General features: G+C 42.1%; 1 protein-coding gene across 4 annotated transcripts in view; it reads left to right on the top strand.

Annotated features, from left to right (window-relative positions):
- The window catches only part of CHKA (choline kinase alpha), a 292,703-nt gene that overhangs the window by 110,801 nt on the left and 161,104 nt on the right, over window positions 1–20,798 (top strand). For 2 of the 4 annotated variants that reach the window (XM_040410243.1, XM_040410245.1), the window contains 2 exons: window positions 17,012–17,125; window positions 20,647–20,780. In XM_040410243.1, coding sequence (XP_040266177.1) covers window positions 17,012–17,125; window positions 20,647–20,780 — 248 coding nt within the window. The remainder of the gene's footprint in view (window positions 1–17,011; window positions 17,126–20,646; window positions 20,781–20,798) is intronic. The other 2 variants (XM_040410246.1, XM_040410247.1) reach the window with 2 other exon arrangements.

The following is a 20,798-nucleotide window of genomic DNA, read 5'->3' as shown; positions in this document are numbered from 1 at the left end:
TATATATATATGTGTGTGTGTATGTGTGTGTGTGTGTATGTATATATATATATATATATATATATATATATATATATATATATATATATACACACACAAAAACAGGTCACAGCAGCACAAGACCGATGAAGTGGGTGCAGGTGATCCTCACAGCTGCAGGCTGCACTTCCCCTCTGCAACGTTTCAACCGCTCAATGCGGTCTTTCTCAAGCATACAACATGGTGTCATAACAGGGTATATACCCACAATGCATAGCACAGGATAAAGTGACAATAATTCAATTAAAAATATGCCAAGGATAAAAATCATGTATAAAATACAATAAACATCTCAAAGTTGTTAAAGTTGCATCAATAGTGGTTTACATGATATAATACATCATATACAAAATCGATAACCATAATACAAACAAAGCAGTGCATTAATTAGTGACAATCAGACACATCATTACAATGTGATATCACCTGTGTATCAATATTCAAAGTGATCATCAATAAAGTTAAAAACTCACAGTGGTGCATGGACATGGGTGCCAAGAGTCTGCGTTCTCACAATCAGACCGCGCATGCCCAGGATCCCAGCAACGTCACACCACACAGACGCAGCCCTGCGACGTCAACACGGACACGTGAACAAGCACATGACCAATCCAGGGGAGGCAAATAGTAGTGTAGAAGCAGCACTGTGCGGTCTCAGGATAATGCGTCTATGTCAATGCAGCAGCCTAACCGTAGGCCCTTGATCCATCAGGCCAAATCGTATACGTGTAGAAAAGAAGATGGCTTAGGCAGCATTCCGCAATATCAAAAATACTTTAATCGTACCTCCAGACACAGATGGCAACGAACGTTTCGACTGTGTAACAGTCTTTGTCAAGCCTAATGACACAAAATCTGATAGGCATATATATACCCCCCTCATATAAAATACACACCCCGTTACATCATTAGTGCAGATCACTACACAATAGGATACACATGTTCATACTTTAACTCACAGCTAACGACATGTCCAACGAACTCGTGTAGTTCTCCTCGGCGTTCCCTTATCTGTAATGCGCAGTCGCGTCTCAACCCATCTAAAACCCGAAAGTATCATACGTCGCCATGGCGCCCGGAGGCGCACGTGTCTCTAGCCAATGAGCTGCCAGAGGGCCTCACTGACGTCACAGACTGCGCGTCAACCTCGTAACACTCACCCAAGAGCGCACATCCGTGCGTCGATGGCGTGGGTCACATGAGGTACGCAGCCAGTAACAACATCGCGCAGGTACCGGCGCCATGACAACGAAGACGCCACGATCCACGCTGCTTACTGTGGAGTAAATATGTGCTATCCGTATCCAAAATGAACTGGTTTGTGCAACATATAGACAACACAGATAATAGCCCGATTACAGAGGGACATCAAGCCGGACTGTACATATTCATGATCATAACAGGTATAGGGCAAAAACATATCATAGCAAGTACAGATAGCAATACAAACAGTGTATCCCATGTATACTTCACATATGGATCATCATCATAGCACTTTGACATATAAATTTGGGGACCATCCCCCGGTGGATGCGCTACATATAGGTTAAAATCATAATGTCCCTATACTAAGAGGACAAAACAATGACACACATCAATCGATGGATGAGACATTGAACTCTAGATTCAAACCAAAGGGTTGAAGGGACCTAAGGGTATGGATCCATTTAAGTTCCTTTTTCCTCAGGATTCCCTTCCTGTCCCCACCCCTTCTCAAATATCCCACGCTATCAATAGCCCGAAATCTCAATTGATTGATAGAATGTTGACGATCAAGCAATTGACGATCAAGCCAGCTGACAAGGGGGGCGCCGTGGTCGTGATGGACACCTGTAAATATATTGATGAGATCAAAAGACAGGTAGGAGATATTAATGTCTATGAGATGTTGGGCAAGGATCCGAGGTGGGACATAGCAGATATCATAGGGGTGTTATTGGATGAGGCTCTTAGTCAAGGAGTCATTGACGATGAACTAAACAGCTTTCTGCGGGTGAGCCATCCGATCACCCCTGTGATATATGTATTACCAAAGATCCACAAGAGTCTTGTGGATCCCCCTGGCCGACCTATAGTGTCGGGCAGGGGTTCCATCTTTAATCCTGTATCCATCTTTTTGGACAAAGTGTTGCGGATCCACGCGACCACGGCTCCCTCCTATATCAGTGATACTGGCCATTTCTTGACAAAGCTGAATTCACTTGATTTGCCGGCGGAGTTTTTGCTTGTGAGTTTTGATGTTGTATCCCTGTATACATCCATTGATCACTCTTATGGTCTAAATGTCGTCGATGTGGCCCTGGCCGGCACAGGGCTCTCTCCTGGGGCGCGCCGGCTGATCCTCGCCCTCCTGGAGGTGGTCCTGAGGAGGAATTATTTTCTCTTCGGGGACACCTTCTACCAGCAAAAGCGGGGTGTGGCGATGGGGTCCAATGTGGCCCCCACCTACGCAAACATCTTCATGGCGGAGGTGGAGGATCGGCTGGTGTATCACTCCACATTTTTTGAGAGAGTCCTGTGCTGGTGGCGCTACATCGACGACATTTTCTTGATTTGGACGGGGACTGTGCCTGAGTTGGATGAGTTCCATGCGCACCTGAACTCTGGGGTCCGGGACCTGCAGTTCACCGTGATGCATTCTGCCCGTGAGCTGCAGTTCCTTGACGTCCGAGTTCAGGTGCTCAATGGAAGGATCTGTACTGATCTCTTCCAAAAACCTACAGACAAGAACACCTTGTTAATGTATGACAGTAGTCACCCTCAGAATATGGTAAGCTCCCTTCCGTGGAGTCAATTACTTAGAGTACGTCGCATCGTATCAGATGACATCCTCTTTGAATTCAGAGTTGATGAGATGTGCGATAAGTTTAGTAAGAGAGGTTATCCCACCAAATTGATTAACCGTACCAAGCATAGGATTACATCTATGGAACGTTGTTCCACTTTGGTAAAGAAACCACAGAAACATGAGACCCCCCGAATTCCATTTGTATCCATCTTTGGGAGTGATAGCGGCAATATAGCCACCATCCTACGTCAGGAATGGCAGATCCTGCAGAAAGGATTGCCTACAGTCACTGAATTTTCAGTTCCCCCAATGATGGCATACAAACGGAGCCCCAACCTACGGGATAGATTGGTGAAAGCGGATATAGGGGGTAAGGACATCGAAAGACAGAAAAGACTAGCACCAATGAGGAATGGTAATTTCCCTTGCCTTTCCTGTTGCAACTGTGGTGGCATCATGAAAGGCGACGGTTTTACACATCCCTATAGTGGTAAACGGTTCAAAATCAAGGGTCACTATACATGTAAGTCCACAGATGTGGTTTACATGATACAGTGCCCATGTAGCTTGATCTATGTGGGGGAGACTACGATGGAATTGAGGGAAAGAATTAATAAACATAAAAGTACAATAAGAACAGGTGCACTCGACAAACCGGTTGCCAAACACTTCATTGATTGCAAACATTCTATCAATCAATTGAGATTTCGGGCTATTGATAGCGTGGGATATTTGAGAAGGGGTGGGGACAGGAAGGGAATCCTGAGGAAAAAGGAACTTAAATGGATCCATACCCTTAGGTCCCTTCAACCCTTTGGTTTGAATCTAGAGTTCAATGTCTCATCCATCGATTGATGTGTGTCATTGTTTTGTCCTCTTAGTATAGGGACATTATGATTTTAACCTATATGTAGCGCATCCACCGGGGGATGGTCCCCAAATTTATATGTCAAAGTGCTATGATGATGATCCATATGTGAAGTATACATGGGATACACTGTTTGTATTGCTATCTGTACTTGCTATGATATGTTTTTGCCCTATACCTGTTATGATCATGAATATGTACAGTCCGGCTTGATGTCCCTCTGTAATCGGGCTATTATCTGTGTTGTCTATATGTTGCACAAACCAGTTCATTTTGGATACGGATAGCACATATTTACTCCACAGTAAGCAGCGTGGATCGTGGCGTCTTCGTTGTCATGGCGCCGGTACCTGCGCGATGTTGTTACTGGCTGCGTACCTCATGTGACCCACGCCATCGACGCACGGATGTGCGCTCTTGGGTGAGTGTTACGAGGTTGACGCGCAGTCTGTGACGTCAGTGAGGCCCTCTGGCAGCTCATTGGCTAGAGACACGTGCGCCTCCGGGCGCCATGGCGACGTATGATACTTTCGGGTTTTAGATGGGTTGAGACGCGACTGCGCATTACAGATAAGGGAACGCCGAGGAGAACTACACGAGTTCGTTGGACATGTCGTTAGCTGTGAGTTAAAGTATGAACATGTGTATCCTATTGTGTAGTGATCTGCACTAATGATGTAACGGGGTGTGTATTTTATATGAGGGGGGTATATATATGCCTATCAGATTTTGTGTCATTAGGCTTGACAAAGACTGTTACACAGTCGAAACGTTCGTTGCCATCTGTGTCTGGAGGTACGATTAAAGTATTTTTGATATTGCGGAATGCTGCCGAAGCCATCTTCTTTTCTACACAATCCAGGGGAGGCGTCGGGCCAAGTCACGCAAGCGACGCGAGGCAAGCGTCGCCAGGCCAACGACGCCGACACTACCGGCGTCGTTGCCCCAGCAACCGCAAGCTAAACACCGCCGGCAATGACCAGCCCATGCTAGAGAAAAATGGGCCGGCGCAGCCAGATTAGAACAAAAGGAGACGGGAGAGAAAACAAGGGGCACAATAATCTGAAAATTCAGAAAAACAAACAAAAGGGAGCATATAAGCACCCCCATACGGCAACTGTATCCAGGTTTAGAGAGTAGAGTGAACGTGGTATATAAGTATATCGGCACTAGGAAGGAACACCTTCAAGGTCTGTGCCATACTAACATAGAGCAGGGGAACAGGGGCCGGTGGTCCATCCATTCTCACGACATGACCACAGGTCCATAATGGGTGAAGGGTCAAGGACACGTCCATGCCCAAGAACCCCAAAAACCGTCCCCTGGACCTATAAAGTGAAACAATTAGAGAAACCACCACTCATAAAACAAACAACCCTATACAGTCAACCCACATGATGTATATTATACAGAATACTTTTGCGCCCCATGGATCTCCCCCATCACCAAATTCTCAACGGAGGAACGTAGAAAATTGCGCCCGCCGTCCATATTCAACGCCATTAGAGTATAGATGACAGAAATCTAGAGAGAGAAAACAGAAATATATTGTTTAGAACAATGGATACAGAATTAACTATAAATCCAGTAATCCTAGTCAATTATATGATGAATGACCCCAATCGAATTCACATACACTAGGGCACGACGAGGAGAGGACCAAACGGGAACAATGGTAAGCCCCATCTTGTATCACATTCCACTTAAAATCAACATTGAGACCACCGGGTCTCAAAGTATTGAAGCGATGGATCCACCTAAGCTCTCTCTGTTTGAGAGCCAATGTCCTATCACCTCCCCTTCTGAACGGGGTGATTTGATCCACTATCATGAATTTAAGGTCCCTCTCCTTATGATTGGCCTCCACAAAGTGTTTAGGGACAGGCAGATTTTTCCTTTTTTGTCTAATTGAGAACCTGTGATTGTTTGTTTAAACGTGTCTTCATGTCACAAGTGGTCTCCCCAACATATAGGAGACCACAGGGACAGGAAAGCACATAGACAACATATGAGCTGTTACATGTTAGAAAGTGACCAATGTCATACTGGCTCCCCGTAACAGGATCAGTAAACCTCTCCCCCCTTGATCATGTATGAACAATTCACACACCCAAGACAAGGATAGGAACCCCTCCTCCGAGAGCCAATATGGGTTTGCACCAAAGTTTTGGCTGGAATGTCTGCACGAACCAATTTATCACGAAAATTGGCGGGACGCCTATAGGAAAGCAGGGGCGGCACCGTCAAAGATGTAACATGAGAAAGGTTGCTTTTAAGTATGGACCAGTGTTTGCGGATAATCCGAGCAATTCTAACACTCTGTTCAGAATGCGTAGATATAAATGGTATCCTTTCCACTTTATTACATGTAGTGTCTAATGGCACCTGTTGTGAACCTTTTACCTTAGTAAGATGCTTATTGATCACCCGAGTCGGGTAACCGCGTTCTTTGAACTTATGTAGCATCTGTGTGAATCGAGTAGGTAGTATACCTGAATCCTGTACCACTCTTTTTACCCTAAGTAGTATATGGTACCGAATTGATGATTGACCTGGGATGACCGCTTTTGTAATGTGTTACAATCAGTGGGCTTAATAAAAATGTCAGTAGTTAGTTGATTACCCACAATAGTTACCGTGGTATCAAGGAATTGAGCATGGGTGGCTGAGTGTACCAGGGTAAAACTGATGTCAGGGTCCAAATTATTCAGAAAATCATGAAAAATCTCCAAAGTAACCGTGCCAAATCAGGAAGATGTCATCTATGTATCTCCACCACCCCAGAACATTACTGAAGTGGTGGGATACATAGATAAGGTCCTCCTCGAGGGCCGCCATGAAGACATTGGCATAGGTGGGCGCCACATTAGACCCCATGGCGGTCCCTCGTAACTGAAGATAAAAACTCTACATAAACAAAAAATTATTATTTCTCAGTACCAGGTCCAACAATTGAATGATGAAAACCTGACAATGAGGAGAATGATTGCTGCCAGATAGATGTCTCCGGACCGCAGCCACCCCCCTGTTGTGATCAATGGAGGTGTACAGACTCGTAACGTCAAAAGAAGCCAAGAGACAACCATCCGGCAACGTAACCTCGGAGATCTTATCAAGAAAATCCCCGGTGTCTCTAATGTAGGACCTGGCACTGACTGCATATTGGCGAAGTAATCGATCCAAAAAAATCAAAATGTTAGAAAAAATTGATCCGGTACCTGCAACAATGGGACGACCTGGCGGGTCAACCATTGATTTGTGAATTTTAGGTAGCACGTATATGACCGGTGTACGAGGTTGTGGTACAGTTAAAAAAGAATAAAGCTCACCATCAATAATGTCCTGACACAGAGCTGCGTCCAGGACTTTCTTGATATCGAGCAATATCGAACCTCGGATCACCACCCAATACCCTGTATACACTCTGGTCACCCAGTTGCCTCCTAATTTCCTGAATATATTTAGAGGTGTCCATGACAAGAACCGCACCACCCTTATCGGCTGGTTTGATAGTGAGGCTGCTGTCATGGCACAATCCTTCAAGTTCAACAACATCAAAAGTAGTCATATTGGGATATTTTAAAGGCATATTCATGACCTCATCACGCAGAGCGGCTATATCCACAGAGACAGCCTTCCTAAACGTGTCAAGTGCAGGTGAATTACTATGTGGCGAAAAATCACTTTTATTAAAAAGCCCAAAAGATTTCAATCTCAATTCGGTATGTATAACTCTACCAGTCGATTGATCCAGAGGGTGACCAGCAAACCAAACCTTTAAATTCGATGTTCCTGTACAGGCGCTGCAGATCAACCTCCAAGCGGAACCAATCAACCTTGGTAGAGGGGCAAAACGAAAGTCCCTTAGAGAGCACATTAAGTTGTACATCAGGCAGGGGTACAGAGGAGATATTTACCACAGTGGATACATTATTTATAGAGCTTGATTCCCATTCCTGCGTAGCGCCATCGGTTTGATCGGCTTTGGGGATTTGGGGTTTCCTCCATCCTTTGATGCTTAATAAATATATATATATATATATATATACACAGGGAGTGCAGAATTATTAGGCAAGTTGTATTTTTGAGGATTAATTTTATTATTGAACAACCATGTTCTCAATGAACCCAAAAAACTCATTAATATCAAAGCTGAATATTTTTGGAAGTAGTTTTTAGTTTGTTTTTAGTTTTAGCTATTTTAGGGGGATATCTGTGTGTGCAGGTGACTATTACTGTGCATAATTATTAGGCAACTTAACAAAAAGCAAATATATACCCATTTCAATGATTTATTTTTACCAGTGAAACCAATATAACATCTCAACATTCACAAATATACGTTTCTGAAATTCAAAAACAAAAACAAATCAGTGACCAATATAGCCACCTTTCTTTGCAAGGACACTCAAAAGCCTGCCATCCATGGATTCTGTCAGTGTTTTGATCTGTTCACCATCAACATTGCGTGCAGCAGCAACCACAGCCTCCCAGACACTGTTCAGAGAGGTGTACTGTTTTCCCTCCTTGTAAATCTCACATTTGATGATGGACCACAGGTTCTCAATGGGGTTCAGATCAGGTGAACAAGGAGGCCATGTCATTAGATTTTATTCTTTTATACCCTTTCTTGCCAGCCACGCTGTGGAGTACTTGGACGCGTGTGATGGAGCATTGTCCTGCATGAAAATCATGTTTTTCTTGAAGGATGCAGACTTCTTCCAGTATCACTGCTTGAAGAAGGTGTCTTCCAGAAACTGGCAGTAGTACTGGGAGTTGAGCTTGACTCCATCCTCAACCCGAAAAGGCCCCACAAGCTCATCTTTGATGATACCAGCCCAAACCAGTACTCCACCTCCACCTTGCTGGCGTCTGAGTCGGACTGGAGCTCTCTGCCCTTTACCAATCCAGCCACGGGCCCATCCATCTGGCCCATCAAGACTCACTCTCATTTCATCAGTCCATAAAACCTTAGGAAAATCAGTCTTGAGATATTTCTTGGCCCAGTCTTGACGTTTCAGCTTGTGTGTCTTGTTCAATGGTGGTCGTCTTTCTGCTTTTCTTACCTTGGCCATGTCTCTGAGTATTGCACACCTTGTCCTTTTGGGCACTCCAGTGATGTTGCAGCTCTGAAATATGGCCAAACTGGTGGCAAGTGGCATCTTGGCAGCTGCACGCTTGACACTTCTCAGTTCATGGGCAGTTATTTTGCGCCTTGGTTTTTCCACACGCTTCTTGCGACCCTGTTGACTATTTTGAATGAAACGCTTGATTGTTCGATGATCACGCTTCAGAAGCTTTGCAATTTTAAGAGTGCTGCATCCCTCTGCAAGATATCTCACTATTTTTGACTTTTCTGAGGCTGTCAAGTCCTTCTTTTGACCCATTTGACCAAAGGAAAGGAAGTTGCCTAATAATTATGCACACCTAATATAGGGCGTTGTCATTAGATCACACCCCTTCTCATTACAGAGATGCACATCACCTAATATGCTTAATTGGTAGTAGGCTTTCCAGCCTATACAGCTTGGAGTAAGACAACATGCATAAAGAGGATCATGTGGTCAAAATACTCATTTGCCTAATAATTCTGCACGCAGTGTATATGTATGTATGTATATATATGTATATATATATAATCAGACGAATGATGAGGCAGCACTTCCAGTATAGAGTGAACGGGTGAGGACCCCAAACTTTATTCAAGCGACGTTTCGGCCTGCTCAATGAGGCCTTTCTCGAACTACATAACAGTGCATATGACAAGGTATACAGTGGCGGAAATAATTATTTGACCCCTCACTGATTTTGTAAGTTTGTCCAATGACAAAGAAATGAAAAGTCTCAGAACAGTATCATTTCAATGGTAGGTTTATTGTAACAGTGGCAGATAGCACATCAAAAGGAAAATCGAAAAAATAACTTTAAATAAAAGATAGCAACTGATTTGCATTTCATTGAGTGAAATAAGTATTTGAACCCTCTAACAAAAAAAGACTTAATACTTGGTGGAAAAACCCTTGTTTGCAAGCACAGAGGTCAAACGTTTCTTGTAATTGATGACCAAGTTTGCGCACATTTTAGGAGGAATGTTGGTCCACTCCTCTTTGCAGATCATCTCTAAATCCCTAAGGTTTCGAGGCTGTCTCTGTGCAACTCTGAGCTTGAGCTCCCTCCATAGGTTTTCGATTGGATTAAGGTCCGGAGACTGACTAGGCCACTCCATGACCTTAATGTGCTTCTTCTTGAGCCACTCCTTTGTTGCCTTTGCTGTATGTTTTGGGTCATTGTCGTGCTGGAACACCCATCCACGACCCATTTTCAGTTTCCTGGCAGAGGGAAGGAGGTTGTCGCTCAGGATTTCACGATACATGGCTCCGTCCATTTTCCCGTTTATGCGAATAAGTTGTCCTGTGCCCTTAGCAGAAAAACACCCCCAAAGCAAAATGTTTCCACCCCCATGCTTGACGGTGGGGACGGTGTTTTGGGGGTCATAGGCAGCATTTTTCTTCCTCCAAACACAGCGAGTTGAGTTAATGCCAAAGAGCTCTATTTTGGTCTCATCAGACCACAGCACCTTCTCCCAGTCACTCTCTGAATCATTCAGGTGTTCATTGGCAAACTTCAGACGGGCCTGCACATGTGCCTTCCTGAGCAGGGGGACCTTGCGAGCCCTGCAGGATTTTAATCCATTGCGGTGTAATGTGTTTCCAATGGTTTTCTTGGTGACTGTGGTCCCTGCTAATTTGAGGTCATTAACTAACTCCTCCCGTGTAGTTCTAGGATGCTTTTTCACCTTTCTCAGAACCATTGACACCCCACGAGGTGAGATCTTGCGTGGAGCCCCAGAGCGAGGTCGATTGATGGTCATTTTGTGCTCCTTCCATTTTCGAACAATCGCACCAACAGTTGTCACCTTCTCTCCCAGCTTTTTGCTAATGGTTTTGTAGCCCATTCCAGCCTTGTGCAGGTCTACAATTTTGTCTCTGACATCCTTGGACAGCTCTTTGGTCTTTCCCATGTTGGAGAGTTTGGAGTCTGCTTGATTGATTGATTCTGTGGACAGGTGTCTTTTATACAGGTGACTAGTTAAGACAGGTGTCCTTAATGAGGGTGACTAATTGAGTAGAAGTGTCTAACCACTCTGTGGGAGCCAGAACTCTTAATGGTTGGTAGGGGTTCAAATACTTATTTCACTCAATGAAATGCAAATCAGTTGCTATCTTTTATTTAAAGTTATTTTTTCGATTTTCCTTTTGATGTGCTATCTGCCACTGTTACAATAAACCTACCATTGAAATGATACTGTTCTGAGACTTTTCATTTCTTTGTCATTGGACAAACTTACAAAATCAGTGAGGGGTCAAATAATTATTTCCGCCACTGTATGTACCCATCAATCAGTACAAATCATTTACAATCAGTGATTAGGCGTGACTCCAGTCAAGTCACGTGATCATTAACCATATAACTACATGACATAAGTATATAATAAGCATTTTCATGTTGCAAATGTACAAACATTTCATAAGTGATCATAATGATATCAAAACTAATATATAGATATAGATCTCTGTGCTTCATTTAAATGAAGCACAGAGATCTATATCTATATATTAGTTTTGATATCATTATGATCACTTATGAAATGTTTGTACGTTTGCAACATGAGAATGTTTATTATATACTTATCATGTAGTTATATGGTTAATGATCACGTGACTTGACTGGAGTCACGCTTAATCACTGATTGTAATTGATTTGTACTGATTGATTGGTACATATACCTTGTCATTTGCACTGTTATGTAGCTTGAGAAAGGCCTCATTGAGCAGGCCGAAACGTCGCTTGAATAAAGTTTGGGGTCCTCACCCGTTCACTCTATACTGGAAGTGCTGCCTCATCATTCGTCTGATATATTTCGTGGAGGAAGAGCCGACCTCTGTGGGGACTTTGCACCCGGTACATCGTATCTGACTGTGCTGCTGATATATATATATATATATTCTCCTATTCTATGCTGCTACAATTATATTAGCATATGGAAGTGAACTGAACTTGTCTTTTTTATATTTTTTCATTTTTTTTAATTAACCCTGGTTGTTATGGAGCTCCGTGACGAATATAAAAAGCTTACAGTATGATTGGCCTTTGTCTTGTCTCCTTATTGGGCTTCCTGGAGACACTGTAAGCGGTCTTTGCTACTGTAAATTATATGCTGTACAGTACCACCATCTACAGTATTTTTGTCTACCCCTTCAGTTGTGCACAACTGCTGCTTTACACAGTACATGGAAAATCCTCGGGCACATGCCCATAAAATCTGATGTTATAGTATTTAAAAAAAAAAAAAAGTATGAACAGCTCAGATTTCAGGCCAAGCCGATATACAGTACAGTTAAAGGATTACACATTGGTCCTGTGTGTGAAAACCTTGTTAACCACTTCAGTGCTGCTCTGCTGGTCTGTTGAGCGCTGTTATGGGTGAACACAGTTACTGTATTATACATTTTACAGTATATATGATATACAATACAAATTTATGTTGATCCAGTAGGAGTGCACACCTCATTTATTTATTTTATTTCATTACCAAATATAAAAGTGCAAGTGTCCACTCTGGAAGCATCCCATTGAAATATCCAATTTGAAAAGGAAGCATTATGGATTAATTGTAAGAAAATGACAGTTGTAAGGATACAAAGATGCTGCCATTTTTTTTATATTAAAAACAATGACCCTAGGTGTTTAGGAGTGCCCCACTGACCTCCTGCCAATTAACCTTTTCATCCCCTTTCCACTAGCATTGCTTTATTTGATAACTGATGAAGTAGTGATGTAGAAGAGGGAGGTGATTTACAGTACTGTACTGTGTATGGTTCCACTCAGCACTCCTGTTTTTTTAATTATTCATTAAGTTAATAATACTGAACATATAATTAATTGGAAAAATAATTATAGGTAATAATTCCTATTCCCTTTGTTCTTTTTAAGACTTTGGTTGTGCGTTATGCCAGCAGCACAATACTGTACTGCAGATGGTGTATAGTTTCTACAGATACTACAATATGTAGATACAGTACAGTATGTTCAGCATATTTACTGTATAAGGACGATGCTGCAGGGGGTGTGTGGTATCCTGATATACAGTACTGTAGCGATACTGTCATTTAGGCAAAATAGATACTGTAGAAATATATATCTAGTGCTCCATGTACTGTAGGGTCAGTAGTGTACAGTATGTTATTTTTTTATAGGGTGTCTTCTCCTAGCCTTGTATTTGTAACAAATCTCTGTTAGGGGAATTAAAACTGGCACAAGGACAATCCATAAATTAAAAAGGTATATTAAAAGTAATATAATAAATTTTATTTTAAAGCAAAAAAAAAAAAACATTTACAAGAAAAAAGAGCGGGGATCCCGTTGTAGGGATGAGGGTAGCTGTTATCAGAAATGAAGCCGCTCGGTCACCACTTGATACTGTAGGCATGTTCCATGCGCCATCTGGTGTTCGAAACCTAAATAATGCATGCAACAGACTATATGGGTCCTACAGGAGGTGGCCACGCTATTTAAATATATAACAGAAATTTTCAAGGGTCATGCGACCAGAGCGTGGCTTGGGTCACCTACTGACTGTCTTTTATTTTTATTACATAAAACTTATACCTTTATTGTTTCTGTTTAAAAAGTTAACACTCTAATTTAAGATTAAAAATCCTCAGAGTGAGCGGTGAGACTGGTGTTTAATTTTGTATACCTCTTCTCAGTATACACCACTGGGTGGGATAGCTCCTGATATCGTTCTCAGGGCTTACCCAACTCCCTGTATCTTCACAGCAACTTTATATTTAGTTGCCTGTAAGTCTCTGCTATGGAGGCTCACAAACGCTCAGTCTGACACTAAAATGTGAATGCTCCCGCTTCCCTACATGTTTCGCCGAAGTTCGGCGTCCTCAGGGGGATATGCAGGAGCATTCACATTTTAGTGTCAGACTGAGCGTTTGTGAGCCTCCATAGCAGAGACTTACAGGCAACTAAATATAAAGTTGCTGTGAAGATACAGGGAGTTGGGTAAGCCCTGAGAACGATATCAGGAGCTATCCCACCCAGTGGTGTATACTGAGAAGAGGTATACAAAATTAAACACCAGTCTCACCGCTCACTCTGAGGATTTTTAATCTTAAATTAGAGTGTTAACTTTTTAAACAGAAACAATAAAGGTATAAGTTTTATGTAATAAAAATAAAAGACAGTCAGTAGGTGACCCAAGCCACGCTCTGATCGCATGACCCTTGAAAATTTCCGAAACCTAAATTACACCCTGAATTTAGTCACTTGTCTATTCACGCGCTTCTGGCTTAGTAATATAATTGGAAAGCGCTATGCGCTCACGCGACTCTGGAGGGAGCGCTAGCGATGACACAACTGTAATTATAAAAGTTATAGGGGTCAAAATATGGCGGCAATTTTGAATTTTTTTACTTTGTTATTACTATCAAAACACAAGAAAAACTATACATACTCGCCTGTAGAATGAAAGTAACTGGTCAAGTTTATTGCATATTGAACGTCATAAATAAAAAAAACATAACTGACAATAGCTTTTTTTTTTTTTTCAATTTCACCCCACTTGGATTTTTTTCCCGCTCCCCACTAAATCATATGCAATATTAAATGGTGGTGTTGGAAAGTACAACTAGTCCTGTAAAAAACAAATCCTCATACGGTTATGTGAACGGAAAAATAAAACGATTATGGTTCTGGGAAGGCAGGAAGCGCAAAACGAAAACGCAAAAACAAAAAACCTCCGCGGTAGAAGGGGTTTAAAAGGGTTTAGATAAATTCTTAAAAGTAAATGACATTAATGCTTCTGAAAATGTGTCGAAATCTGAGTCTTACTTCCTTTCTGGGATTCGCATGATTATCCCATACTTAGACGACCTACCGATCATCAAAAATATGAGACTGGGTTTCAAGATACAGTTTGCAATAAACACACAAGAGCTGGGGTGGATTATCAATTTTCTAAAATCTGCACTATCCACCTCTAAAGGATTTTAGGCATAGAAACCTTTGTTTGCAATTACAGAGGTCAAACGTTTCCTGTAGTTCTTGACCAGGTTTGCACACACTGCAACAGGGATTTTGGCCCACTCCTCCACACAGATGATCTCTAGATCTGTCAGGTTTCTATTAGATTTAGGTCTGGAGACTGGCTAGACCACTCCAGAACCTTGATATGCTGCTTACGAAGCCACTTCTTGGTTAGCCTGGCTGTGTGCTTCGGGTCGTTGTCATGTTGTAAGACCCAGCCACGACCCATCTTCAATGCTCTGACTGAGGGAAGGAGGTTGTTGCTCAAAATCTCACAATAAATGGCCCCATTCATCCTCTCCTTAATACAGTGAAGTCGTCCTGTCCCCTTCGCAGAAAAGAACCCCCTTATGCATGATGTTACCACCCCCATGCTTCACAGTAGGGATGGTGTTCTTGGGATGCAACTCATCCTTTTTCCTCCAAACATGACGAGTGAAATTTAGACCAAAAAGTTCTACTTTGGTCTCATCTGACCACATGACTTTCTCCCATGCCTCCTCTGGATCATCCAGATGGTCATTGGCAAACTTCAGACGGGCCTGGATATGTAATGACCTGAGCAAGGGAACCTTCCGTGCAATGCATGATTTGAAACCATGACAGCGTAGTGTTCTATCGACAGTGACCTTTCAAACTGTGGTCCCAGCTCTTCATGTCATTGACCAGCTCCTCCCTTGTAGTTCTGGGCTGATTCCTCACCTTTCTTATCAGTAATACCCCACAAGTTGAGATCTTACATGGAGCCCCAGTCCGAGGGAGACTGACAGCCTCTTCCATTTTCTAACAATTGCTCCAACACTTGATCTATTTTCACCAAGCTGCTTGGCAATTGCCCCGTAGCCCTTTCCAGCCTTGTGGAGGTCCACAATTTTGTCTCTGGTGTCTACTGACAGCTCTTTGGTCTTGCCCATGATGGTAGTTGGCATCTGACTGATTGTAGGGTGGACAGGTGTCTTTAAAGAGCTCAGACAGGTGCTACAAAGTTAGATTAATGAGTGGAGTAGAGGTGGACTTTTTAAAAGCACAGTAATAGGTCTTTGAGAGCCAGAATTCTTGCTGTTTCTCAGGTGTTCAAATACTTATGTTCAGCAGTGCAAGACGAATAAATTCTTTAAAAATCATACAATGTGATTTCCTGGATTTTTTTTTATTTTATTTTGTGTCTCAAGAGTGGGAATGCACCTACAATATGAATTTCAGACTCCTCCATGATTTCTAAGTGGGAGAACTTGCAAAATCGCAGGGTGTTAAAATACTTCTGTTCCTCACTGTAGGTACATCATCAAATTACAGGGAGCTCAGGGCAGCCTAAGAATCCCTAAAATAAGAGTGTTCGGACAGTATAACAACTGTAGCCTTTTTAAACAAAGGGTGGAAGAAAGACTGAATTTATCCATGAAAATTTGCAGATTGGCAGAAGCAAATGTTCTTTTTTTCTCGCTCAGTCGTGAATAAATTCTACCAGTAGAGTGGGGTACTTATTACACCTTCCTTCTGCATCAAACCAAAGTGACAAGGAAAGACAGTTCAATAATCTGGATGTAAGAAGGGCTATCCATTATATACAGTTCACTAAGTCCTGGTGAAAAGTTAAGAATCTCTTCATTCAATTTGCAGGTCCTAACAGTGGCAGAAAAGCGGCAAAAAATTCTATATCCAGATGGATCAAACAACTAATTACAGAAGCATACAAAATAGAGGGGAAAGAGGTTCTGCCTCAGCTAACTTGGAAACAAATCAGAGTTTGGGAAATGTGTGTTTTTTTTAATATTTTTTTACAGTACAAATTAATTTATGAAGTTATTACCCGAAGTCTCGCGAGAGTTCGCAAAGCAATAGCTTCGGCTCATTGGAGCAATACATTCTAATACGTACGGAGCTCCTGCTCCGTACAGTATTGGAACAAACTTTTATGCGAATCTACTTCAGATGTTTCATCCGAAGTCGATTCACTCATCACTAGTTGCTACAGTATCTGGTTTTAACTGGCAGATAAGATGTTTGGTGACACACTCCCTTCAATGGACTGCCTACTGTTTGGATTAAGATACACTGCCTACATGCTTCACTGAACAGCTCTGCATATTAATCCGATCTTTGATAACGGAGGCATGATGTTGGCAGTATTATAAACTTGAGCTATATGCAACCTAAAGATTATTTTAAAGACTATGCCATTGTTCTATTTTTCTAAGCAGCATTTTTTTTTTTATTAGGGTACTGCAGCTATGGTAATGGAAAGTGTAATGTTTGCAATCCTGGCAGAAAGGTTCCTTGGTCCCAAGTTGTATGGGATCTTTCCACACGGACGTCTGGAGCAATTCATTCCAGTAAGTGCAACAAATATATTGAGGGCCATTTATTAAAATATTTATGCCACTTTTGTGGTGTAAAAAAGTCATAATTATGGAACACACCTATTTGCAAAAAAAAGACAATGCAACAGCACCCTGCAACAGATAAAGTACAATAATGCCATAGTCACAAAAGATATTATATGAGTGCTAATGCTACGCTTATTTATAAAGTGAGATGCTTGGCAAATGCATTTTGTACAAAACAATCTGAGCCCGTCTGCCGTACGTCAAGGCGATCTCTGTAGGACAGGTCCTAACACTAAATACTACCTGTTATGCGCCATAATGGCCGCCATAAAGTTCAGGAAGTGTTGGATCCACATGCATGCTGGGTACACTCTGTCTTTTACCATTTTTGGTGCCATAATGGCCTCCATTACTTAGAAGGGATGCAGGTTCCAACATGCATGACGAGCCCACTCTATACCTCTTCTTGTGCCAGACAGCTTCCAATGAATGTATTGAGAGCAGGCCACAGCTTTATACTGAAACTAATAAAAATCAGCCTATGGGGCAGACAGGCTAATCAGGAGTGCACGACTCGCTGGAGTGCCACATCTCCAGCATTGTAAATCTGCAAAGAAAAGCGGGTTAGTCAGCACCTCCCAATGCGCAGGCGCTGACTAACCCCCTTTTCTTTGTAGACACACCTATTTGCAGCATAATTTGCAACTTTTAGAGGTTCTCACTAAAGGCCTGGGGTGAACTGGTGGGGCATGGCTTCACGCTGTCCACTGGGTTTACCATAAATTGCGCCAGACACTGGCATAAGTTATAGCTGAGGTCTATGCCAGTGCTTGGCTGGCATAGACTTTAGTTTCTGGCACACGGCAGGACAAAGATGTAACTAATTTATTAACAGGCATCAGCCTCTTAATAAATGAGGTGCATTTCACTGTGATGCACAGGGGTCAAGACAAGCATATGGGAATGCCAGTCCTGATGAATGTCCCTTTTTATTGTGATATTCCTAGGCTTGTGATAAATAAGTGTTGTGCAAGAGTCTTCTGATCAAAGGTTTTTGTAACTGTTGGTGGCCACTGACTCATTTGGATTGAGTATCAGTGGAGCGTGCTTTACATGCAGTCAAATTAGTTCCTTTGGTTTAAACCTCTTTGGCTTGTACAAGTTTTTCATCTCAACCCTAAACACCACACATTGGCCGACATTTACTAATGCTTTTACTCCACTACTGTGGCATAAAAAAGTCGCAAATTACGGCGCATGCCGTATTTGTACCATAATTTGCGACTTTTTCATTATTTCACCTCAAAAGTGGTGTGAAGAGGGCAGGACTTTGTGTGAGGGGTGGGGCTTAGCACAGTCCACCAGATTTACTAGTAAGGGTGCCAGAATAGACCTGAGTTTCTGGCACACAGCAGGGTAGAGGTGCACCTAATTTAACCACTTAAGGACCAAAGCTTTATACCCCCCTAGTGACCAGGCCCTTTTTTACAAATCGGCACTTCACAACTTTAACGGTTTATTGCTCGGTCATGCAACTTGGCACCCAAATGAATTTTACCTCCTTTTCTTCTCACAAATACAGCTTTCTTTTGGTGGTATTTGATTGCTGCTGAGATTTTTCGTTTTTCAGATATTAATCAAAATAGGCCGCAATTTTCTCCAAAAAAAGTGTATTTTTAACTTTCTCTGGTTAAATTGTTCAAATATAATTACATTTCTATACAAGTTTGTGTCAGAATTTATTGTGCTACATGTCTTTGATAAAAAAAAAATCCAATAAGTGTATATTTATTGGTTTGCGCAAAAGTTATAGCGTTTACAAACTATGGTACAAAAATGTGAATTTCCGCATTTTGAAGCAGCTCTGACTTTCTGAGCACTTGTCATGTTTCTTGAGGTGCTAGAATGCCAGGATAGTATAAATACCCCCCAAATGACCCCATTTTAGAAAGAAGACACCCCAAAGTATTCGCGGAGGGGCATGGTGAGTTTATGTATGATTTAATTTTTTTTCACAAGTTAGCGGAAAATGACACTTTCTGAGAAAAAAAAAAAAAGGTTCCATTTCTGCTAACTTCTGGCAAAAAAAATAAAAAATCTCACACGGACTCCCTATGCCCCTCAGTGAATACCTTGGGGTGTCTACTTTCCGAAATGGGGTCATTTGTGGGGTGTGTTTACTGTTCTGGCATTTTGGGCGGGGCTAAATTGTGAGCAACCCTGTAAAGCCTAAAGGTACTCGTTGGACTTTCGGCCCCTTTACGCACCTAGGCTGCAAAAAAGTGTCACACGTGGTATCGCCGTACTCAGAAGGAGTAGGGCAATGTGTTTTGGGGTGTATTTTTACATATATCCATGCTGAGTGAGAAAAATATCTCTGTAAATTGACAACTTTGTATAAAAAAATGGGAAAAGTTGTCATTTACAGAGATTTCTCACACACAGTATGGGTATATGTAAAAATACACCCCAAAACACATTGTGCTACTTCTTCTGAATACGGCGATACCACATGTGTGACACTTTTTTGCAGCCTAGGTGCGCAAAGGGGCCCAAATTCCAATGAGTAACTTTAGGATTTCACAGGGCATTTTTTACGCATTTGGATTCCAAACTACTTCTCACGCTTTAAGGCCCCTAAAATGCCAGGGCAGTATAAATACCCCACAAGTGACCCCATTTTGGAAAGAAGACACCCCAAGGTATTCCGTTAGGGGCATGGCGAGTTCCTAGAATATTTTTTCTTTTGGCACAAGTTAGCGGAAAATGATTATTATATATTTTTTTTTCTTACAAAGTCTTATATTCCACTAACTTGTGACAAAAAATAAAATTTTACATGAACTCGCCATGCCCCTCACGAAAGAGCTTGGGGTGTCTTCTTTCCAAAATGGGGTCACTTGTGGGGTATTTATACTGCCCTGGCATTTTAGGGGCCCTAAAGCGTGAGAAGTAGCTTGGAATCCAAATGCGTAAAAAATGCCCTGTGAAATCCTAAAGTTACTCATTGGAATTTGGGCCCCTTTGCGCACCTAGGCTGCAAAAAAGTGTCACACATGTGGTATCACCGTACTCAGAAGTAGCGCAATGTGTTTTGGGGTGTATTTTTACATATACCCATACTGTGTGTGAGAAATATCTCTGTAAATGACAACTTTTCCCATTTTTATTTATACAAAGTTGTCAATTTACAGAGATATTTCTCTCACCCAGCATGGGTATATGTAAAAAGACACTGCAAAACACATTGCCCTACTTCTCCTGAGTACGTGAGTACGGCGATACCACATGTGTGACACTTTTTTGCAGCCTAGGTGCGCAAAGGGGTCCAGATTCCAATGAGTACCTTTTAGGAGGGCATTTTTTAGACATTTGGACTGATGAACGTGATGTCACATGGCCTAGGAAAAGGCCTAAGCACTCACGAAGCACCACGGCCTCTTCGTACAGCTAATCGGTGGGGCTCCTTGGAAGTCTTCTTTTGCTTTTGTGAGAGAGAATGGTCACGTTGACTTTTATCATTTTAGAGTCGAAAGCTTCAGACTGAAGAATTGAGTTTTCCTGATATATCAGCTGAGATAGCGGAAAAGATGGCCCTTTTTCATGGCATGAGCATGCCATTCAACAAGGAACCCAAGTGGCTTTTTGGAACAATGGAGAAGTAAGTTACTTGTATTTT

Source organism: Bufo bufo, chromosome 10 (genome assembly GCF_905171765.1).
Source record: "Bufo bufo chromosome 10, aBufBuf1.1, whole genome shotgun sequence".
Lineage (NCBI taxonomy): Eukaryota > Metazoa > Chordata > Amphibia > Anura > Bufonidae > Bufo > Bufo bufo.
The sequence above is the reverse complement of the archived record's forward strand: the minus strand, read 5'-3'. Positions and strand labels throughout refer to the sequence as shown.